The 25,310-nt window shown below is 44.9% G+C and overlaps 1 protein-coding gene across 2 annotated transcripts in view; it reads left to right on the top strand.

Moving 5' to 3' along the window:
* LOC124028055 (inter-alpha-trypsin inhibitor heavy chain H4-like) overlaps positions 1 to 25,310 on the top strand; it is a 48,421-nt gene that overhangs the window by 11,758 nt on the left and 11,353 nt on the right. For both annotated transcript variants that reach the window (XM_046340232.1, XM_046340224.1), the window contains 7 exons: positions 16,743 to 16,969; positions 22,805 to 22,879; positions 22,972 to 23,019; positions 23,322 to 23,390; positions 23,820 to 23,927; positions 24,069 to 24,243; positions 24,918 to 25,066. In XM_046340232.1, the coding sequence (XP_046196188.1) occupies positions 16,743 to 16,969; positions 22,805 to 22,879; positions 22,972 to 23,019; positions 23,322 to 23,390; positions 23,820 to 23,927; positions 24,069 to 24,243; positions 24,918 to 25,066 (851 nt within the window). The remainder of the gene's footprint in view (positions 1 to 16,742; positions 16,970 to 22,804; positions 22,880 to 22,971; positions 23,020 to 23,321; positions 23,391 to 23,819; positions 23,928 to 24,068; positions 24,244 to 24,917; positions 25,067 to 25,310) is intronic.

Below are 25,310 nucleotides of genomic sequence, written 5' to 3'. Positions count from 1 at the left end.
TTTTATCTCAAGGCCATCAGACTGTTAAACAGCCATCACTAGCACATTAAAGGCTGCTGCCTATAGGCATAGACTAGAAATCACTGGCCACTTTAATAAATGGCACACTAGTCACTTTAATAATGTGACATTATATATCATATGTATATACGGTATTCTATACTATTCTACTGTATCTCATTCACTTAATGTTTACATATCTTGCATTACTCCTCTATGTACATACTCTATTCTATACTATTCCACTGTATCTTAGTCCTTTCCACTCTGACATCGCTCGTCCATATGTATATAATCATAATTAATTCCTGCTTAGATTTGTGTGTATTGGGTATATGTTGTGTAATTTGTTAGATATTAATTGTTACATTTCACCGCACTGTTGGAGCTAGAAGCTCGAACATTTCGCTACACCCGCAATAACATCTACTGATCACGTGTATGTGACCAATAAAATTTGATTCGATTTAATAATTTCTGTTTTGGATTATTTGTAGTTATTGAAGGACAGGGACATCCATTAAGTGCCAACATGCTGAAAAGTACACAAAAAAGAAAGAGAGGATAAAACTGCCCCTGTGATATATCAAAAATATTTGAAAAAAGAAAGGGGAAAAAATGCTAAAAGAAAGGAAGAAGGAAATGAACATTTAAAATATTTACCTGAGAGGGAGAGGATGTATACAAGGGCAAGATGGAGGTCAAGTCAAAGACAACACAGGGCAGGAGTGAAAAGGCAAAAAGTCAGACAAAAATACTGACATTAATGTATTTAATTGATTATGATAATAATATACAGTATGTCAATCACATATGCCAAGGTTCATGGAAGTTGTTCTGGCTCGTGGTGGCCCAATGCTCTATTAAGATGCTTTAGCCGGTGTTTCCTTTATTTTGGCAGTTACCTGTATATGAAAGGTCATAACCGAAACAAACAAAGATATCAAAAGTTAATTTAAACATATAGCAACATAATTAATTACATGCATAAATAATTCCATCAATCAGTACTGAATTAGAGGGTGATGTCTCCGGAATTTGTACACTGAGTAGGTGAAATTATGGCGATTGTACTCCTTTTAGAGCGACGTGAGAGAGACAGTTCCTCAATTTAGGGTTCTTTAATTTCGATTGGAGATTTTAACAAGCTTTTCAATTTTGTGCCATGTAACTCAGCTGTGATTATCCAATTAACTGTCCAGTTATCCATGCACAACGTTGAAAATGTAGCTAACTGTTATGCTGGTGAGTGAGGACCCAAAAGCGGCTTAACAGAAACACAGTTTATTAATGTCCAAACAGGGAAAACATAAATCCTCAAATCTTTACAGGAGTGTCCCCCTAGTAGTAGAGGAGAATTGCAGGAATAGCGGCAACAGACTGCAGGTCCCTTCGGGTAGGCGCGGACCGTAGAGGACAGAGACACCTGCTCACACGCAGCATCTGATGAAGAGGCAGAACACGACAGGACGGAACAAGGGCAAAGCAAACAAGAATCCGACAAGGACCGAAGCAGAAACAGAGAGAGAAATAGAGACCTAATCAGAGGGCAAAAGAGGGGACAGGTGTGAGAGAGTAAACAAGGTCGTTAGGAGAATGAGGAACAGCTGGGAGCAGGAACGGAACGATAGAGAGAGAGAGAGAGAGAAAGAAACCTCATACGACCAGCAGGGGGAAACGAAGAGAAGAGAAAGCACAGGGACAAGACATGACAGTACCCCCCCCACTCACCGAGCGCCTCCTGGCGCACTCGAGGAGGAAACCTGGCGGCAACGGAGGAAATCATCGATCAGCGAACAGTCCAGCATGTCCCGAGATGGAACCCAACTCCTTTCCTCAGGACCGTACCCCTCCCAATCCACTAGGTACTGATGACCACGACCCCGAGGACGCATGTCCATAATCTTCCGGACCCTGTAGATAGGAGCGCCCTCGACAAGGACGGGGGGAGACGAACGGGGGCGCGAAGAAAAGGCTTGACACAGGAGACATGGAAGACCGGGTGGACGCGACGAAGATGTCGCGGAAGAAGAAGTCGCACTGCGACAGGATTAACAACCTGAGAAATACGGAACGGACCAATGAACCGCGGGGTCAATTTGCGAGAAGCTGTCATAAGGGGGAGGTTACGAGTGGAGAGCCATACACTCTGACCGCGACAATACCTAGGACCCTTAGTCCTACGCTTATTAGCGGCTCTCACAGTCTGCGCCCTATAACGGCAAAGTGCAGACCTGACCCTCTTCCAGGTGCGCTCACAACGTTGGACAAAAGCCTGAGCGGAGGGGACGCTGGACTCGGCGAGCTGGGACGAGAACAGAGGAGGCTGGTACCCGAGGCTACTCTGAAAAGGAGATAGCCCGGTCGCAGACGAAGGAAGCGAGTTGTGAGCGTATTCTGCCCAGGGGAGCTGTTCTGCCCAAGACGCAGGGTTTCGAAAGGAAAGACTGCGTAAGATGCGACCAATAGTCTGATTGACCCGTTCTGCTTGACCGTTAGACTGGGGATGAAAACCGGAAGAGAGACTGACGGAAGCCCCAATCAAACGACAAAACTCCCTCCAAAATTGAGACGTGAATTGCGGACCCCTGTCCGAAACGGCGTCTGACGGAAGGCCATGAATTCTGAACACATTCTCAATGATGATTTGTGCCGTCTCTTTAGCAGAAGGAAGCTTAGCGAGGGGAATAAAATGAGCCGCCTTAGAGAACCTATCGACAACCGTTAGAATAAGTCTTCTCCGCTGACGAAGGCAGACCAGTAATAAAGTCTAAGGTGATGTGAGACCACGGTCGAGAGGGAATGGAAAGCGGTCTGAGACGGCCGGCAGGAGGAGAGTTACCGGACTTAGTCTGCGCGCAGTCCGAACAAGCAGCCACGAAACGACGCGTGTCACGCTCCTGAGTGGGCCACCAAAAACGCTGGCGAATAGAAGCAAGCGTACCCCGAACGCCGGGGTGGCCGGCTAACTTGGCAGAGTGAGCCCACTGAAGAAAGGCCAGACGAGTAGAAACGGGAACGAAAAGAAGGTTACTAGGACAAGCGCGCGGCGACGGAGTGTGAGTGAGTGCTTGCTTTACCTGCCTCTCAATTCCCCAGACAGTCAGCCCGACAACACGCCCCTCGGTGAGAATCCCCTCAGGGTCGGTGGAGGCTACTGAAGAACTGAAGAGACGGGATAAAGCATCAGGCTTGGTGTTCTTAGAGCCCGGACGATAAGAAAAAACGAACTCGAAACGAGCGAAAAACAGCGCCCAACGAGCCTGACGCGCATTGAGTCGTTTGGCAGAACGGATGTACTCAAGGTTCTTATGGTCAGTCCAAACGACAAAAGGAACGGTCGCCCCCTCCAACCACTGTCGCCATTCGCCTAGGGCTAAGCGGATGGCGAGCAGTTCGCGGTTTCCCACATCATATTTACGTTCCGACGGCGACAGGCGATGAGAAAAATACGCGCAAGGTTGGACCTTATCGTCAGAATGGGAGCGCTGGGACAGAATGGCTCCCACGCCCACCTCTGACGCGTCAACCTCGACAATGAACTGTCTAGAGACGTCAGGTGTAACAAGGATAGGAGCGCATGTAAAACGCTTCTTGAGGAGATCAAAAGCTCCCTGGGCGGAAACGGACCACTTAAAGCACGTCTTGACAGAAGTAAGGGCTGTGAGAGGAGCTGCCACCTGACCGAAATTACGAATGAAACGACGATAGAAATTCGCGAAACCGAGAAAGCGCTGCAGCTCGACACGTGACTTAGGGACGGGCCAATCGCTGACAGCATGGACACTAGCTTGATCCATCTGAATGCCTTCAGGGGAAATAACAGAACCGAGAAATGTGACGGAGGAGACATGAAAAGCGCACTTCTCAGCCTTCACATAAAGACAATTCTCTAAAAGGCACTGGAGAACACGTCGAACGTGCTGAACATGAATCTGGAGTGACGGTGAAAAAATCATGATATCGTCAAGGTAAACGAAAACAAAGATGTTCAGCATGTCTCTCAGTACATCATTCACTAATGCCTGAAAGACAGCTGGAGCGTTAGCGAGACCGAACGGCAGAACCCGGTATTCAAAGTGCCCTAACGGAGTGTTAAAGGCCGTTTTCCACTCGTCCCCCTCCCTGATGCGCACGAGATGGTAAGCGTTACGAAGGTCCAACTTAGTAAAAAACCTGGCTCCCTGCAGGATCTCGAAGGCTGAAGACATAAGGGGAAGCGGATAACGATTCTTAACCGTTATGTCATTCAGCCCTCGATAATCCACGCAGGGGCGCAGGGTACCGTCCTTTTTCTTAACAAAAAAAAACCCCGCTCCGGCGGGAGAGGAAGATGGGACTACGGTACCGGCGTCGAGAGCAACAGACAAATAATCTTCGAGAGCCTTATGTTCGGGAGCCGACAGAGAGTATAGTCTACCCCGGGGGGGGGAGTGGTACCCGGAAGGAGATCAATACTACAATCATACGACCGGATAGGTTAAGTAATCCCTCTCACCCCACCCCCCTAAGTTTTAGATGCACTATTGTTAAGTGACTGTCCCACTGGATGTCATAAGGTGAATGCACCAATTTGTAAGTCGCTCTGGATAAGAGCGTCTGCTAAATGACTTAAATGTAATGTAAATGGTGAGGAGGAAGGGAGGTGGCCCTGGACCGACTGAACACCGTGCGCAGATCAAGATATTCCTCCGGCACCCCTGTCAAATCACCAGGCTCCTCCTGTGAAGAGGGGGCAGAAGAAACAGGAGGGATAGCAGACATTAAACATTTCACATGACAAGAAACGTTCCAGGAGAGGATAGAATTACTAGACCAATTAATAGAAGGATTATGACACACTAGCCAGGGATGACCCAAAAACAACAGGTGTAAAAGGTGAATGAAAAATCAAAAAAGAAATGGTTTCGCTATGATTACCAGAGACAGTGAGGGTTAAAGGTAGCGTTTCACACTGAATCCTGGGGAGAGGACTACCATCCAAGGTGAACATGGCCGTGGGCTCCCCTAACTGTCTGAGAGGAATGTCATGTTCCCGAGCCCAGGCTTCGTCCATAAAACAGCCCTCCGCCCCAGAGTCTATCAAGGCACTGCAGGAAGCTGCCGAACCGGTCCAGCGTAGATGGACCGACAAGGTAGTACAGGATCTTGACGGAGAGACCTGAGTAGTAGCGCTCACCAGTAGCCCTCCGCTTACTGATGAGCTCTGGCCTTTTACTGGACATGAAATGACAAAATGACCAGCGGAACCGCAATAGAGACAGGCGGTTGGTGATTCTCCGTTCCCTCTCCTTAGTCGAGATGCGAATACCCCCCAGCTGCATGGGCTCAGCACCTGAGCCAGTGGAGGAAGATGGTAGAGATGCGGAGAGGGGGGAAACGGATAACGCGAGCTCTCTTCCACAAGCTCGGTGACGAAGATCTACCCGTCGTTCTATGCGAATAGCGAGTTCAATCAAAGAATCCACGCTGGAAGGAACCTCCCGGGAGAGAATCTCATCCTTTACCTCCGCGTGGAGACCCTCCAGAAAACGAGCGAGCAACGCCGGCTCGTTCCAGTCACTGGAGGCAGCAAGAGTGCGAAACTCTATAGAGTAATCCGTTATGGATCGATTACCTTGACATAGGGAAGACAGGGCCCTGGAAGCTTCTTTCCCAAAAACTGAACGATCAAAAACCCGTATCATCTCCTCCTTAAAGTTCTGGTACTGGTTAGTACACTCAGCCCTTGCCTCCCAGATTGCCGTGCCCCACTCACGAGCCCGTCCAGTAAGGAGAGATATGACGTAGGCGATACGAGCTGTACCCCTGGAGTACGTGTTGGGCTGGAGAGAGAACACAATATCACACTGGGTGAGGAACGAGCGGCATTCAGTGGGCTGCCCAGAGTAACACGGTGGGTTATTAATTCTGGGCCCGGAGACTCGGAAGCCCTGGAAGTAGCCGGTGGATCGAGGCGGAGATTGTGAATATGTCTTGAGAAGTCGGAGACTTGGGCGGCCAGAGTCTCAACGGCATGTCGAGCAACAGACAATTCCTGCTCGTGTCTGCCTAGCATCGCTCCCTGGATCTCGACGGCTGAGTAGAGAGGATCCGAAGTCGCTGGGTCCATTCTTGGTCGGATTCTTCTGTTATGCTGGTGAGTGAGGACCCAAAAGCGACTTAACAGAAACAGAGTTTATTAATGTCCAAACAGGGAAAACATAAATCCTCAAATCTTTACAGGAGTGTCCCCCTTCTAGTAGTAGAGGAGAATTGCAGGGCTAGCGGCAACAGACTGCAGGTCCCTTCGGGTAGGCGCGGACCGTAGAGGACAGAGACACCTGCTCACACGCAGCATCTGATGAAGAGGCAGAACACGACAGGACGGAACAAGGGCAAAGCAAACAAGAATCCGACAAGGACAGAAGCAGAAACAGAGAGAGAAATAGAGACCTAATCAGAGGGCAAAAGAGGGGACAGGTGTGAGAGAGTAAACGAGGTCGTTAGGAGAATGAGGAACAGCTGGGAGCAGGAACGGAACGATAGAGAGAGAGAGAGATAGAGAGAGAGAAAGAAACCTCATACGACCAGCAGGGGGAAACGAAGAGAAGAGAAAGCACAGGGACAAGACATGACAATACATGACACTAACAATGTTAGATTACGAACATTTAAACAATATACTTAATTCTGTAATAATGACCAAAATATTCATAAACTATTGACAAATTAGTTTGTTAAACAGGGGGAAAACATATACCTTACCTACAGTGCTGGTATTCACGCACAGTGATGAATAAATTAGTCAAAGGAAAAACAAAGATTTGTGTTCACAGCAGTAGGTAGCGAGTGTAAAGCCTCTGGTGAGATGAGTCAGGCGCAGGACAGCATATATGAGTAATGAAAGAAATTTTACTCAAATAAATCACAATACACGTCGCATAAATACAAGGCCACAAATACGGACCGTAATACAATAAAATATTACTCAAACAAACAAACATGGGGGAACAGAGGGTTAATTAAATAATTAACAAGTAATTGGGGGATTGAAACCAGGTGTGTAAAACAAATACAAAACAAATGGAAAATGAAAAGTGGATAGGCGATGGCTAGAAGGCCGGTGACGTCGACCGCCGAACGGCGCCCGAACAAGGAGAGGGACCAACTTTGGCGGAAGTCGTGACAGTGAGCTGCACTTGGTAATGAACTAAACACTCTGCCTGCCACGGTTACCAGGTCAAGCTAAAATGTCTAGCCCAATGACTACAGAAAACATGCCCACAAGGCCTGAACTAGGGCAAAAATGTTTTTTTGCAGCAAGAGGGGAGTTACCACATTTAGCTAATAAACCCTTTTTTCATAATGTTATTGAGCGAACTAAGGAATCTCAACTTAACTTTTAACAACCTAAGAATCTAAATGTGGTTTTCGATCAAAATAATAATTATTGCGAGCTATTGTGACCAAAGGAATTTGAATATGTAGCAATAGAAAATATCATTTTCCCTTAAACTTCAAAAAAATGTATGTTAGGCTATTTTCTGGCAGTCGTGATGTTATTATGTGCCAGATGTTAAGACTTCAAACTGTTATAAATGGCTTATTTGCGAGATTGACATTTCAATTGGCATCTGGGTTTATGATTTGTAATTAAACTTTGTCATGGTTGGGATAGCTAGATGCAGGTAACCTATAGCTACTGATGGGCCTACATCTAATTTCAGAGAGCCTACAGTAGCCTAGGCAAGATGTTAGATGAACGATTTAGCAGCTTGCTTAGTTCAAATTGAGACTAATTTATTCAACATGAACAGCGAGGCAATTTCGAGGTAAGAAGTGCTTCCGTTGCCCAACAGCCTGCTGGAATAGGCTACTGAGGATGGGTTGTAGTTTCAATCACTGAATCAAATATTAAAATATGGATATGAACTGAATAGGCATGTGCTTGTCAACAACAGCCAGTATTGTTTTTTTACCTGTAGCCTAATCTGACTGACTGTTGCCTTCAATCTAATGCATTCTAACATCAGCTGATCGGCAATTGCGACAGAATTGTGACTATCACAATTGATAACTTCCAATTTGATTAACTAAACATGTCCATAAATAATTGAATAATAACACAAGGCTACAACAATAATAAACTGAAGTTATAGGCTATTTGTTAAATCCGTTTGTCAGCTCCAGATAGGCTACACAAGTGGCACAACTGGCACAAATTGATTTGCAATGACTCCAGTGATATCGTATAATTTCAACATATTTATTGTTTTAAATGGTAGCCTACATAGGCATAGCAAATAACAGGCTAATTAATGGCCAACAGATGCAAATGTATCATTCTCCACATTTAAAAAAACAAACTCTTTATTAAGTTTTACACACACAGACAAGACAACACAAAGCAATATAAATAATATACTCAACTAGAGAAAAATAGCTTTAAAGATACCATACTTTAGACAAGTTAAACACCCCAGGCAGAAGGCTACAAAGGTTAAAAGGCAATCTATAGTACAGGGACAGAGCAAACACCTCACCATTGTTCCTGTAAACAGTCAAGGGATAAAGGTGGAGAAATGCAACCACTCAAAGTTTACAAAGTTTTAAAATAAAAAACAAATAGAATGATTATTTAGGTGGGTGTGAACAAAATGTAAAAATAACTGGGAAAAACAAGCTCACACTTCAGTCTCTGCCCGGGCAAGATGAACAAGGTATCCGCGTGTCACAATCAATAAGCACATGGACCTTAATGCCCCCCCCCCCCCCAGCAAAACCACAGAGAGAAGCTCCTCCAACCCTTAAGTCACAGGGGGGTCAAATACAGACTTATTTTAGTTTGAATTTGAATGCCATCAGAGGATGGACTGTTTAAAGTAAGACCGGAATGGAGCCCAAGCCTCATTAAACAGTTTGGGGTTCCCACGTGAATTGAATGGACTTTTTTTTCTAGTTTCAGAGAGCAGAACACATCTCTCACCCAATATTTATAAGATGGGGGAGCTGCCATCTTCCAGTTCTGTAGTATTAGCCGTCTAGCTAAAAGAGTTGTATAAGCAACAGTGTCCGACTGGATTCTTGATAGGGGGGTACCCATGGGCAGTACTCCAAAAAGGGCTGTAAGGGGAGACGGATCTATAACAGTGTCATATATATCAGAGAAACATTTAAATATGAATTCCCAGAAACCTGACAGTTTATGACAGCCCCAAAACATATGCAACAGTATGGCTGGTTCCACTTTACATCTGACATCTGAAGTTTGGCCCCCGACCAGTGGATACGGTGAACCACCTTGAATTGAATGAGGCTGAGTCTAGTGCTAAAAGAGGACGAGTGCACCCTGTGCAGCACAGATTCCCAGGCGTCTTCCCCAAGTTCCTCCCCCAAATCCTTTTCCCATCAAGTCTTTACAGGCACCAAAGAAGGGTTCTGTAAGATATGAATGATTGCATATACATGGGCAACACATTCATTTTCTCCACAATTTAAGGTTAGTTTCATTGTGGACTTTTACCCATAACCAGTGCTTTATTTTAGCCGGATCCTGTCACTGCTCTGTTTTGGACTGTTTTGTTCTGAAACCAATTTTTCCGGATCCGATACCTCTCAAGGCCTGAAAAATAATTTTGACAATGTAAAACTTATAATAGAAGTGTTACAAACAAAGAGACAAAGATCAATCGAGTTACCACCTGGACTGGACACAGATAGACAAATGTATATTTTTGAGAAGATTAGTTTTTTTTGAGGCTATGGACAGAAACAGGCTATCCGAATATAGATTCCCTTATTCATGCATGGTTCAGACGGACCAGTCATCAGCATTGCTGCTACTATTTTTTTTTATCCTGCTGCTCAGCCACTTTACCCCTGATTGTATGTATATAACCACCTCATCATTCACTATCATTGTTGCCCCTTATGGTTAGATGCCAAGCAGTTGCCATACCAGGTAGTGACGCAACCGGTCAGGATGCTGTCGATGGTGCAGCTGTAGAACGTTTTGAAGATCTGGGGACCCATGCCAAATCTTTTCAGTCTCCTGAGGGGAAAAGGTGTTGTAGTGCCCTCTTCACAACTGTCTTGGTGTGTTTGGGCTATGATGTGGACACCAAGGAACTTGAACCCGCTCCACTTCAGCACCCGTCAATGTTCCTGTAGTCCACGATCAGCTCCTTTGTCTTGCTCACATTGAGGGAGATGTTGATGTTCTGGTACCACACTGCCAGTTCTCTGACCTCCTCCCTATAGGCCGTCTCATAGTTGACGGTGATCAGGCCTACCACTGTTGTGTCGTCAGCAGACTTAATGATGGTGTTGGAGTCGTGCTTAGCCAAGCAGTTGTTGGTGAACAGGGAGTACAGGAGGGGACTAAGCACGCACCCCTGAGGGGCCCTTGTGTTGAGGATCAGCGTTGCAGATGTTATTGCCTATCCTTACTTCCTGGGGGTGGCCCATCAGGAAGTCCAGGATCCAGTTGCAGAGGGAGGTGTTTAGTCCCAGGGTCCTTAGCTTAGTGGTGTGCTTTGTGGGTACTATGGTGTTGAATTCTGAGCTGTAGTCAATGAACAGCATTGTTACGTAGGTGTTCCTTTTGTAGAGGTGGGAAAGGGCAGTGTGGAGTGCGACTGAGATTGCCTAATCTGTGGATCTGTTAGGGCGGTATGGGAATTGGAGTGGGTGTCAGGTTTCTGGCATGATGGTGTTGATGTGAGCCATGACCAGCCTTTCAAAACACTTCTGGGGCACAGGGACTATGGTGGTCTGTTTGAAAAATATAGGTATTACAGACACGGTCAGGGAGAGGTTGAAAATGTCAATGAAGACACTTGCCGTTTGGTCCGCGGATGCTTTGAGTACACATCCTAGTAATCCATCTGCCCCGCGGCTTTGTGAATGTTGATCTGTATAAAGGTCTTGCTCACATCGGCTAAGGAGAGAGTGATCACACAGTCATCTGGAACAGCTGGTGCTCTCATGCATGCTTTAATGTTGCTTGCCTCAAAGCGAGCATAAAAGGCATTTAGCTTGTCTGGTAGGCTCTCTAAGCTTTACATGAATGTGGTTCTGAATATTAACAAGTTGAGGAGACTAAATTACTTGTTATGTTAGATTGTAAATTGTCATGGTCAAACCATATAGATTCAATGGTTGTAAAGATGGGGTGAGGTCAGGCCATAATTGTTATGCAGGTGAATGAGGACCCAAAAGCGACTTGGCGAAAACAGAGTCTTTAATCCAGTAAAGTAACTTTACAATCAAAAGGCATAATTCTACTCGTAATGACGAGAACAGACTGGAGACTTGATCAAGAACTGCAGGTTGCCTCGGGAAGGCACTTGAACGTAGCAGACTCAGACACCTGCTCACCACGCAGCATCTGAGGGAAACACGACGCGACAGGGCGATACATAGACACAGCACGGTGAACAATAGACAAGGATCCGACAGGGCAGGAACGGAAAACAAGGAGAGAAATAGGGACTCTAATCAGGGAAAAGGATCGGGAACAGGTGTGGGAAGACTAAATGATTGATTAGGGGAATAGGAACAGCTGGGAGCAGGAACGGAACGATAGAGAGAAGAGAGAGAGGAAGGGAGAGAGAAAAAGGGGAACGAACCTAAAAAGACCAGCAGGGGGAAAATGAACAGAGGGAAAAGCAAAATGACAAGACAATCTAAGACAAAACATGACAATAATAAAGAGATGTTCTGCTTTTTTGACACCACGCTCCACAAAGCAAGTCCTGCATGCTCTAGTTAAGTCATATCTTGATCCCGCCATGTGGTCAAGTGCTGCTAAAAAAGTTAAGCTGCAGCTGGCCCAGAACAGAGCAGCACATCTTGCACTTCATTGTAATCAGAGGGCTGACATAAATACTATGCATGCCAGTCTCTCTTCGATAAGAGTTAAGGAGAGACTGACTGCATCACTTCTTCTTTTTATAAGAAAGATTGTGTTGGAAATTCCAATTTGTCTGCATTGTCAACATACGCACAGCTCTAACACACACACACTTCCCACCAGGCATGCCACCAGGGGTCTTTTCATAGTTCCCAATTCCAGATCAAATCAAGAACGTGTACAGTAATATATAGAGCCAATATTACATGGAACTCCTTTCCATCTCCTATTACTCAAATGAACAAAATACCTGTTTTCAAAAACAGTTAAAGCAACACCTCATGACACACAGCCTCTCCCCTATTTGATTTAGATACTTTGTGTATATGTATTGATATGTAGGCTGTGTGCCATTATTTAAATGTATGTAGTTCTGTTCTTGTCTATAAATGTTCTGTATCATGTTTCGTGTTCTGTGTGTAGTAGCTCGGCTTTCGCAACAGCTAATGGGGATCCTAATAAAATTCCAAAACATACATGGCAAACTCAATCTGCCTTTCTCTCACTGGACACCTCCGATCTCCAGCCCTATGATCACTCCCACAACTAACACGCACAACTTTCTCCACCGATACCACACATTCCTTTATCTCATGCACTCCTGCACACTTCTCACATCTAGGCATCTCCCTCCTACACACTGCTGCAATATGCCTGTAAACTTGACACCTAAAACGCCGTAATAGTTTCTGAACAAAAGCTCTCACTGGATAACGAACGCTTCCTACCTTGACCTTATCTAGTATCCACTCTGCATCAAAACTCAGCATGACAGATAATGTCTTCTACGTTTCCCCACGCTCTCCACCGGATCTACTTCTCACCAAACAGTGGGCGTCACAGACACTGGGAATTCTCCATTTCAACTGATCCCCCTCAACACCTAATGCCACAACCTGTTATCAGTCTATTCAACGGCACCCTGCTCTGGAGAGCAAAAGCATGTCACAATTCTTGTCCCTAATCTTGTAATCCTGAGCGCCCTCTCCCTCTTTGCGGAGGAAATACAATAAATCATTTACAAGTCCACTACGAGTTAATTTCACCAACTCAGCAATCCCCAACCTCTCCACCACCCAGGAGCATACAGATCATATTAAATTACTAGAAAGGCTATGTCATAAACCCTCAAAGTTCCACAATGTGGTGAAAATGGAAGCCATGTTGGTTAGGAAGAAATCCAAACCAGTCTAATTGGAATTAATGGCAGTAGAGGTGTCACACCCTGACCTTACAGCTTTTATGTCTCTATGTTGGTTTCGTCAGGGTGTGATTTGGGTGGGCATTCTATGTCCCTTTTTCTATGATTTGTATTTCTGTGTGTTTGGCCGGGTGTGATTCTCAATCAGAGGCAGCTGTCTATCGTTGTCACTGATTGAAAACCAGACTTAGGGAGCCTTTTTCCCACCTGTATTTGTGGGTAGTTGTCCATGGATAGTTGCCTGTGGGCACTACGTTGGCTTCACATTTTCGTTTGGATGTTTATTGTTTTGTTGGCGACATCTTATACTAAAGGAGTATGTACGCTCACCACGCTACGCTTTGGTCCGTTGTTTCCACCTTAGACGATCGTGATAAGAGGCATAATCCTACTTTTACTTATGCAGGAAAATTTAAGTAAGGGATGTGATATCAGAAATTGTGCAATATAGTTGTTTTTAACCTAAAATATTGTAATGTAATTATAAATAGTTGATATAGGTTTTATACAAATGTTCTGTATTAATAGCCTCTACAGTATTCACACTCCATAACTTTTTCCACATTTAGTTGCGTTACAGCCTAAATTTAAATGATAAAATGTCTATTTTTTTTCAATGGCCTACACACAATACCCCATAATGTCAAAGTGGAATTATGTTTTTCTTTATGTTTACAAATGAATATAAATAAAAAGCTGGAATGTCTTGTGTCAATAAGTATTCAACCGCTTGGTTATGGCAAGCCTAAATAAGTTCAGAAGTAAAAATGTGTTTAACAAATCACATAATAATTTGCATGGACTGTGCAATAATAGTATTTAACATGATTTTTGAATGTCAACCTCATCTCTGCACCCCACACATACAATTATTTTTAAGGTCCCTCAGTCAAGCAGTCAATTTCAAACACAGATTCAACCACAGGAGGTTTTGTTGCTTTGGGGAGGGTTGTGTGTTTTTTCCCCAGGTTTACATGAGCTTTTCTGCTAGTATTTTCCCTTTATACAATGGCTTGACGTACTTTTGATGTTACCCTAATAAAGTTTAGAAATGTTTGTGAAGGTGTGGTATTGTGTGGTTGTTATTAAGATTTAGCTAATGCAGACCTATGATATGAAGGAAGTGCGCCCCAGCGATTCAACTGACTCTGACAATTGAACTTGAGGTAAGGAAGACTGTTTCAGACCTACCAGAGTTACTTCTATAATATAACAATATAATGCTTATCTTTATACAAAATATTCTGACCGAACGATAACAAATGACCCTCCTTCTGTATGTCTATAACTGTTTGGCAGACGTAGTAGCCGTCTGACATAAAGAAATGCACGTCGGTGTAATAACATGCCACACATACAGCTCTGGAAAAAAATGAAGAAACAACTAAAATTATCCGTTTATCTGGTTTTACTATTTATAGGTATGTGTTTGGGTAAAATGTACGTTTTGTTTCATTCTTTAAACTACTGACAATATTTCTCCCAAATTCCAAATAAAAATATTGTAATTTAGAGCATTTACTTGCAGAAAGTTACAACTGGTCAAAATTACAAAAAATATGTCAGACCTTGAATAATGCAAAGACAATAAGTTCATATTAATTAAAAAAAAAACACAATACTAATGTTTTAACTTAGGAAGAGTTCAGAAATCAATATTTGGTGGAATAACACTGATTTTCAATCACAGCTTTCATGCGTCTTGGCATGCTCTCCACCAGTCGTTCATATTGATGTTGGGTGACTTGATGCCACTCCTGGCGCAAAAAAATGAAGCAGCTCGGCTTTGTTTGATGGTTTGTGACCATCTGAACCCCATTGAAAACCTCTGGAATGTGATCAAGAGGAAGCTTGATCACATTCCAGAGGTTTTCAATGGGGTTCAGGTCTGGAGATTGGCCTGGCCATGACAGGGTCTTGATCTGGTGGTCCTCCATCCACACCTTGATTGACCTGGCTATGTGGCATGGAGCATTGTCCTGCTGGAAAAACCAAACCTCAGATTTGGGGAACATTGCCAGAGCGGAAGGAAGCAAGTTTTCTTCCAGGACAACCTTGTACGTGGCTTGATTCATGTGTCCTTCACAAAGACGAATCTACCTGATTCCAGCCTTGTTGAAGCACCCGCAGATCATCACTGATCCTCCACCAAATTTCACAGTGGGTGCAAGACACTGTGGCTTGTAGGCCTCTCCAGGTCTTTCACCCAGTGAAATTTGGTGATTAAGTTATTGTTTTAGGAAAGTAGTCTAAAAAACAATAAAATAATAACCTATCAAGTTTCCCATGTGCTTCACATTGAAACACCAGGAATAGTGTTTTTGTAATTTGGTATAGGATGTTTGTTGATGGCGCTGCCTGCTCCAGATCAGATCTGAATGTTTGTTGATGGCGCTAGCTGCGCCAGGTCAGATCTGAATGTTTGTTGATGGCGCTGGCTGCTCCAGATCAGATCTGAATGTTTGTTGATGGCGCTAGCTGCGCCAGGTCAGATCTGAATGTTTGTTGATGGCGCTGGCTGCGCCAGATCAGATCTGAATGTTTGTTGATGGCGCTAGCTGCGCCAGGTCAGATCTGAATGTTTGTTGATGGCGCTAGCTGCGCCAGATCAGATCTGAATGTTTGTTGATGGCGCTGGCTGCGCCAGGTCAGATCTGAATGTTTGTTGATGGCGCTGGCTGCTCCAGATCAGATCTGAATGTTTGTTGATGGCGCTGGCTGCGCCAGGTCAGATCTGAATGTTTGTTGATGGCGCTGGCTGCGCCAGGTCAGATCTGAATGTTTGTTGATGGCGCTGGCTGCGCCAGGTCAGATCTGAATGTTTGTTGATGGCGCTGGCTGCGCCAGGTCATATCTGAATGTTTGTTGATGGCGCTGGCTGCACCAGGTCATATCTGAATGTCTAGCACCAACATTTCCTAAATGAAACTAAAATGGCATATTGTTTTTATGAAGATTTTAGAATATTCACATGAAAATCTGTGGACAATTGGATGGAAACCTAGCTAGTGAGCTAGTCCAGCATCACTTTGGTTATGCCTGTGCATCATGGAACAAAATATATGGAAGTGGAGGTGTTCTAGACAATTATGCCTGTACCATACATTGGCTGATATGGCGATCAGGATTGCAGGTAAATAAAAAGTGTTAGGAAATGTCACTTGCCTATTCCTTGTTTAGTGTTCAAGACTTCTGTGAGCTGGTGTGTTTTCACTGCGTGGAAATTTTGTTGATTCTTTTCGAGTAAAGTACGTCTTTTACTTAGTTCTGTGTCCTGCGCCTGACTCCATCCTAACCGCTGCACATTGACACATGACAATAACTCCATTGATGAGAATCTTATTGTGATGATGTGGCACTACACAATTTTGTGATTTCACAGATGGACCACTTAAAAGGAGAATTTAACCCACATCTCTATTCCTTTTATATAAACAGCATGCTATAGAAGGGTCTTTCCCATTTTCCCCCTAACCAGCGATACACTTTCTTATCCTTGCAGTATGGAGGCTCTGAAAAAACACAAACAAATTCTAAAAACAACAATAAATACTGTATGTCCTATTAGAAATGGAAAAGCTATCAGTTTAGTGATTCATATAATTGTGTCATGTGTGTGTGTGTGTGTGTGTGTGTGTGTTTCAGGGTGCAGTCAAGCGGGAAGGCGAAGGAGAAGGTGAAGAAAGAGGCCCTGGATCTTTGTCTGAAGTACGGCTTTGTGACTCCTCTCACCTCCATGGTGGTCACCAAGCCCCAGGGAGAAACCTCACAGGTGGCCCACAAGCCCAAGGAGGGAGAGAAGCCCTCAGGATCCAGGCAAGGCTTCTCTGGTTCGGGTTTCCAGTTCATGAGTGGAGAGGCCGGATACCCCGGTGAGCAAAACTACCATCATCAATGCAAGCACACCAGCATGCATGCACACACCATAGGTATACACATATGCTTACGTGTGCACTCATACACACACACATACTGTCTACAACAGTGAATGACAATTAGTGTATGGTGTGAGTCAATGGAGTAAATAAAAGAGCAAATACTGTCAATCTATAAACGTACAATTATAACCTGTATATTGACTTTAAATATACTACATGAACAAAATCTCATTCCAAAATCATGGGAATTCATATGGAGTTGGTCCCCCTTTTGCTGCAATAACAGCCTCCACACTTCTGGGATGGCTTTCCACTAGATGTTGGAACATTGCTGCAGGGACTTGCTTCCATTCAGCAACGAAAGAGCATTAGTGAGGTCGGGAAGTGATGTTGGGCGATTAGGCCTGTGTTCCAATTAATCCCAAAGGTGTTTGATGGTTTTAAGATCAAGGCTCTATGCAGGCCAAACAAGATCTTCCACACCGATCTCGACAAACCTTTTCTGCATGGACCTCCCATTGTGCACGGGGGCATAATCGTGCTGAAACAGGAAAGGGCCTTCCTCACACTGTTGCCACAGAGTTGGAAGCACAGAATTGTCTAGGATGTCATTGTATGCCATAGCATTAATATTTCCCTTCACTGGAACTAAGGGGCCTAGCCTGAACCATGGAAAACAGCCCAAGACCATTATTCCTCCTCCACCAAACTTTACCGTTGGTACTACGCATTGGGGCAGGTAGTGTTCTCCTGCCATCAGCCAAACCCAGATTCATCTGGTCGAACTGCCAGATGGTGAAGCGTGATTCATCACACCAGAGAACAAGTTTCCACGACTCCATATGCCAATGGCGGCGAGCTGGTTCAACCGACGCTTGGCGTTGAGCATTGTGATCTTAAGCTTGTGTGTGACTGGTCGGCCTGGAAACCCATTTCATGAATCTTCTGACTAACAGTTATTGTGCTGACGTTGCTTCCAGGGGCAGTTTGGAACCGGGGACAGACAATTTTTACACACTACGTGCTTCACCACTCTGCGGCCCCGTTCTGTAAGCTTGTACCACTTTGTGGCTGAGACATTGTTACTCGTAGACGTTTCCACTTCACAATAACAGCACTTACAGTTGACCGGGGCAACTCTAGCAGGGCAGAAATTTGACGAAGTGACTTGTTGGAAAGGTGACATCATATGACGGTGCCACGTTGAACATCACTGAGCTCATCAGTAAGGCCATTCTACTGACTGAAATAGCCGAATCCACTCATTTGAAGGGCTGTCCACATACCCTATACATATACAAAAGTATGTTTTCTGTTTACCAGGGCCCCCTGCACAGCCAGTGTCAGATTAAGGTGGTTAAACAAATAACCTACCCTTAATTTTAATCTTCAATCTTCGCTGGGATATTCACTTCAGGATTTCTGGAAAAAAAGGGGACTTGAATTTTGAATTTCTCAACCCTTACTGCTATTAATCCATACAAATACATACTGTACATACATGGCAAAACAATCAAAATGAAGTATGTTTTGAAACGTCTGAAATACAGTTGATAGATATAGTAAAGTCCTGGGGAAAAAAATCTGCATGGACCTCTCATTGTGCACGGGGGCATAATCGTGCTTGAAAAAACCCTATCAGCTCCAATTCATTTTACCGCAGAGTTATTTTGTTGGGAGTTAGGACCTTGGGTCCTATACAGTTTGCGAGCGTCATTGTACATAACAGACGACGTGTGTGCGTGTTCGTGAGAGAATACGGTCTTAATAGTTTGTAGCTTAAACACTGCTCTAGGTTAGCTCCCATCCACCTCACAGGCAAATGGATGCATTGTAATGAGACGTGTCGCATGCAAGATCCTGGAAGTCTATAATTCAAACTCACAGATCTTGACAGTAATTTAACAGCATCGATATTCATCTTACAGCTGGAATCCATAGTGGTGAAACTGCCAAGTCCGTTTGCGATATTACAACAACAAAGATGGTACTTCAAGCACTCGACAAGGACATCATTGTATGTAGTAACAAAACTATAACAAATAGCCTGGGCAGCCAGTGGCGCTGATTCACCTATTGCGGGTCTCAGCGTTAAAGGCCCAGTGCAGTCAAAAACATGAATATCTTATGTTTTATTTCCAGAGTGGACAAAACATTTAGAACGCCTTCCTAATATTGAGTTGAATGTCTATACACTCAGTGTATACAAACACTGAAACCACTATAAATAGCATCAGGATCAGTGTGATCAGGTTTAGATTAGTATAGGTAGATGCAATGATTAAAATTAAATTGTCACGAATCCCGCTTCCTGAGTCTGTGTTTGCCTGTGTTTCTGTCCTGGAGTGTGTTTCCGGTGTCCTGGAACACACCCTGTCTGGTTTCCGGGCTAATTAGCTTGTTGGGAGATCGATGTTCACCCGCACCTGTATCCCATCAGTAATCTGCACACCTGTCCTGATCATCACCTCTCCCCTTCAAAAGCTCTGACCTGACATCCATTCCCTGCCGGATCGTTCTGTCACGTTCTTTCAAAATCGAACCCAGAAGCAGACCAGGACAAGGAGAGTAGGAAGAAGGTGAGTATTTATTTACAAGTGAATGTGAATGGGTAGATATATCCAGGTGGTGTAGCGGACAGCGGTGGTGATTTGATGGGAGTAAATAGGTGGATCCAATAGCGGAATCCTCCGACGACCAGGCGGGAATGGGGTAAATGATCCGGGTGAGTAACTGAAGACAGAACAAACGGAGGTAAGTTTAAGGCAAGCAATACGTAAAAAAGAACAAAACAAATTCTATCCAACTTGAGGCTGATACTATGGCACAACATACTGTTCATGGCTAACGATCCGGCAGGGAATGGATGTCATCCTGATTTTCTCCAAGGAGCTTTCCAGTCACATCCAGCATGTTAAGCAGGTCCTGCAGAGGTTATTGGAGAACCGTCTGTTTGTGAAGGCAGAGAAGTGTGATTTTCACGCCCACACTACATCCTTCCTCGGGTACATCATCTCCAGGGGTGAGATCAAGATGGACCAAGAGAAGGTTCGGGCGGTTCGGGATTGGGCACGGCCCGGTACAAGATTGCAGCTCCAGAGATTCCTGGGATTTGCGAACTTCTATCGGAGGTTTATCCGTGATTACAGCCGGGTGGCCGCCCCTTTAACTGCACTGACGTCTTGCACCAGCATTTTCTGTTGGACTCCTGAGGCAGACCGAGCATTTCTGAACTTGAAGAGCCAAATCACCAACGCACCGATTCTCTCTCAACCTGACACTTCCCGTCAGTTTGTTGTTGAGCTGGACGTGTCTGATGTGGGGGTGGGCGCCATCCTGTCCCAGCGTAGCTCCACTGACGGTAAACTCCATCCCTGCGCCTTCTACTCTTGTCGTCTTTCACCGGCTGAGAGAAACTACGATGTGGGTAACCGGGAGCTTCTCGCTGTGAAGCTTGCCTTGGAGTGGCGTCACTGGTTGGAGGGAGCGGAGCAACCGTTTGTGGTCTGGACTGACCACAAGAATCTGGCTTACGTGCAATCGGCTAAACGTCTCAAATCCCGTCAGGCCAGGTAGGCTTTGTTTTTGGATGCTTAAATTTTTCCCTGACATTCCGACCTGGGTCGAAGAACGGCAAAGTGGACGCCTTGTCCCGGATGAACTCCAAGACGGATGAGAGTGGGGCCAAGACTGAGACGATTCTTCCCCAGAACCTTGTCTTGGGAGCCGTTACATGGAAGATTGAGAAGGATGTGATGGCGGCCCTTCGGACGCAGCCCGGCCCCGGTAACGGTCCACCCGGTCGGTTGTTCGTGCCTGAGTCGGTCCATTCTGCTGTTCTTCAGTGGTCCCACGCCAGCAAGATAGCTTGTCACCCTGGCGTTGCTCGGACTATGGCGCTACTGCGCAGACGATTTTGGTGGCCTGCCATGGGAGAAGATACCTGGAGTTTTTTGCCGCATGTCCTGTTTGTGCTCAGAACAAAAGTACCAATCGGCCCAGCTCTGGGCTTCTTCACCCCCTACCTATTCCTCGACGACCTTGGTCGCATCTGGCCCTGGATTTTGTCACAGGATTGCCCCCTTCTGTTGGGAACACGGTCATTCTGACCATTGTGGACAGATTCAGCAAGTTTGCTCATTTTGTCCCTCTCTCCAAGCTTTCATCTGCCACGGAGACGTCCGAGATCCTGGTTAGGGAGGTTTTCAGGGTCCACGGATTGCCCAGTGACATTGTTTCTGACCATGGTCCTCAGTTTAGCTCTGCTGTCTGGAGATCCTTCTGTTTGGCCATTGGAGTTACAGTCAGTCTCACTTCTGGATTTCACCCACAACCTAATGGTCAGGCGGAGAGAGCCAACCAGAAGAAGGAGTCCATGCTGCGTTGTCTTGTCTCCTCTGATCCCACCTCTTGGTCATCTCAATTACACTGGGTCGAGTATGCCCATAATACACTTTCTTCATCTGCCACTGGGATGTCCCCCTTCCAATGCCTGTCCCCCTTCCAATGCCTGTACGGATACATTCCTGGCATCGGGCCAGGAATGTCCTCCTTAGAGTTTCTGACTGGTATCAGATCCAGGCGAATCGTCGCCGTATTCCTGCTCCCGCTTATACCATCGGAGATAAGGTTTGGTTGGCTACACGGGATCTTACTCTACGGACTGAGTCGAGGAAACTGTCACCAAAGTTCATTGGTCCGTCTGTGGTGGAGAGAATCATTAACCTTGTTGTGGTCCGACTCAAATTGCCGGCAACGCTTCGAGTACACCCCACCTTTCATGTCTCCTGCCTCAAGCCGGTTCTCCTCAGTCCTCTGTTGCCCCCTACTCCTCATCCTCCTCCTCCTTGGATGATCGGAGGTGGTCCTGCCTACACGGTGTGCCGCATAATGGATTCCAGATGGCAGGGTCGAGGTTTCCAATATCTTGTGGATTGGGAAGGATATGGTCCAGAGGAGAGGAGTTGGATTCCTCGGCGTCAGATCCTTGATGACGACCTGCTTCGTGACTTCTACCGCCTCCACCCTGGCGCTCCAGGTAGTCCGCCCGGTGGCGTTCGTCGGAGGGGGGGTACTGTCACGAATCCCGCTTCCTGAGTCTGTGTTTGCCTGTGTTTCTGTCCTGGAGTGTGTTTCCGGTGTCCTGGAACGCACCCTGTCTGGTTGCCGGGCGAATTAGCTTGTTGGGAGATCGATGTTCACCCGCACCTGTATACCATCAGTAATCTGCACACCTGTCCTGATCATCACCTCTCCCCTTCAAAAGCTCTGACCTGACATCCATTCCCTGCCGGATCGTTAGCCATGAACAGTATGTTGTGCCATAGTATCAGCCTCAAGTTGGATAGAATTTGTTTTGTTGTTTTTTACATATTGCTTGCCTTAAAGTTACGTTTGTTCTGTCTTCAGTTACTCACCCGGATCATTTACCCCATTCCTGCCTGGTCGTCGGATGATTCCGCTACCCCATTGGATCCACCTATTTACTCCCATCAACTCACCACCGCTGCCCGCTACGCCACCTGGATATATCTACCCATTCACATTCACTTGTAAATAAATACTCACCTTCTTCCTACTCTCCTTGTCCTGGTCTGCTTCTGGGTTTGATTTTGAAAGAACGTGACAGAAATCAAATCAAATCTAAATTTTGTTAAAGTTTGATTTTTAAACAAAATAATTGTCACAATACTGTACACTTACTAGCATTACAACAAGGAGAGTCAAAATGTGTAGAGGGACAATGAAAAAAATGTCAACAACATTACAGAGATGCTATATTAGTGCAATGGCCCAACGCTATTAAGCCAATGCACTTTCGTGGATCAGGAGGAGGAGGTGGTGGAGTAGGAGGAGCAGGGAGAGGAGCAGGGGGAGGAGCAGGAGGAGCGGGACGAGGAATAGGCAAGTGACTACTGTATCTTTCCCCTACATCATAGCTCCACTTGTTGAACATCAGTTTAGGTGTGCTCAACGTGTGATGTCTTTTGTCATAGGCTTGCTGCTTAATGCTGCGGAGGATTCATATTCTACCTATATAATGGGTAATTGTTCCACGTTATAAAATAATTGTAGAATATTTTTTTGTCTGTTTGTGCTGTCTGTGTGTATAGTCATGCCTGTTTAAATGCCCTCACTGACCAACTGATTGACTGTACGGTATGTGTGGTGCGTGTGTGTGTGTGTGCGTGCGTGCATTTGTGTATGTGTGCGCACGAGTGCGTGTCTGGCTGGCCGGCCGTCTGGCAGTGTGTGTGTGTGTGTAGGATCCTTTGTGTAATGTTCTGACTGTGAGTAGGATTGTCTTTGTAAATGTTCTCTCATCTTACATTTTCAACTGAAATAGAGGAACATCAACCAACTCACTCAAGTAAAACTGCAACTAGAGCTAGAGCAACACCTACACCTACAACTGGTACTGCAATAATTGTTTCTTTTTTGTTTGATTAAGATGATGCTGTTTTTTCATAAATTAATTATCCTAATCTCTCTACCCTCTGCATCCTATCTCTCTGTCTCTGTCTCTGTCTCTCTCTCTGAATTACATTTTCAATTTAATGGTCTCTATTGGCATGGGAAATATATGTTTACATTGCGAAGCAAGCGAAATAGATAATAAGCAAAGTGAAATATATATATATATATTGTATAGTAAACATTACACTCGCAGAAGTTCCAAAGGAATAAAGACTTCAAATGTCCTCTCTCTCTCTCTCTCTCTCTCTCTCACTCACTCACTCACTCACTCACTCACTCACTCACTCACTCACTCACTCACTCACTCACTCACTCACTCACTCACTCACTCACTCACTCACTCACTCACTCACTCACTCACTCACAGTGAGTTCTCCCCTGAGGTTCCTGTTGCCAGCTGAGGATCAGGCCCTGCCACTGTGCTATGATATCCCTGTGGCTCTCTCGCTCAGACTCCTAAAGGACCCCAACAATGGTGACCTGACCTTAGATATCAAATGTTCTTCAATGCCTTACTTCATTCATTCGTAAATTCATTAATTCCTTGACCTGTCCACATTATCCCCTCACTCCTCAAACATCTTTGAATGAATGAATGGTGTCCATCTTTTCCCAGAGTTGTCTATGAACGGTCAGCTTGGACAATCAGCCAGCGCAGGCTACCAGAAGATTGTGATCCACTACAAAAACAATCAACATATTGAGTTAGACACCACTGTCATCACCTTCAACAATGGACAGGATGCAACATATTTCTCCTGGAGACTGAAAATCAATCACAAAACAGACAGGTTCTGAATCACAGATGAACTACAGACCTTCTGATATAAGTCATTTTGTGCTACAGTATTGTTTGTTTCTGTGATTCGATTTCTGCTTTGGCTTATTGTGCAGTGCAAGGTGTTTTAATTATATTATAATGAGTGAGTATATCCCCCCCCCCACACACACACACACACTTCCAGAACAGCCACAATTCATCGGGGAATGGACTCTACTAGGTGTCAAAAGCGTTCCACAAGAATGCTGGCCCATGTTGACCCCAATGCTACACACAGGAAACTGTTGAGCATGAAAAACCCATCAGCGTTGCAGTTCTTCACACACTCAAACTTGTGCACATACTCCCATACTCCGTACAAAGGCACTTAATTCTTTGGTCTTGCCCATTCACCATCTGAATGGCACACATACACAATCCATGTCTTAATTTTCTCAAGGTTTACAAATTCTTCTTTAACCTGTTTCCTCCCCTTCATCTACACTGATTAACAAGTAACATCAATAAGGGATCATGGCTTTCACTTGAGTTCACCTGGTCAATCTATGTAATGAAAAGAGCAGGTGGCTCTTAATGTTTTGTGCACTCAGTGTATATTACTTAAGTGCTTTCTACATTTAAAAATTTGGTCAAAATAGATATTTACTTTTTTTGTCAATTGAATTGATATGTCACTTCCTGCAGTGTGTCTCTGATCCTACGGGACAAGGAGGTGGACATCACCATAGGGTTAACACGGATCATCATCATGCTCTATGAGAGGAATGGAATTAAGTTCCTGTGGCCTGTCCTGAGGCAGCGCCCAACGGGAGGCAATATTATGGGGATCATGGGTGAGTGAAACATTATCAGTTAGGACTACATTCCACCTCATATTCCTTTGTTTCTATGTGAGTGATTACGTTTTGTTGAGACGCTAAATTTTGTTACTCTGACTTAAACAACGCAATACAAAGCCCTCTGTCGTGTCTTTGGCATCATTAAAGTGAAGACTGTAATTTTATCAAATCAATTCTCTGTTATTATTATTATTACGTGATTAAACAAATCATGTAAATGTAATTAACTAGGAAGCCG

This window comes from Oncorhynchus gorbuscha, linkage group LG03 (genome assembly GCF_021184085.1).
Source record: "Oncorhynchus gorbuscha isolate QuinsamMale2020 ecotype Even-year linkage group LG03, OgorEven_v1.0, whole genome shotgun sequence".
Classification (NCBI taxonomy): domain Eukaryota; kingdom Metazoa; phylum Chordata; class Actinopteri; order Salmoniformes; family Salmonidae; genus Oncorhynchus; species Oncorhynchus gorbuscha.
The sequence above is the reverse complement of the archived record's forward strand: the minus strand, read 5'-3'. Positions and strand labels throughout refer to the sequence as shown.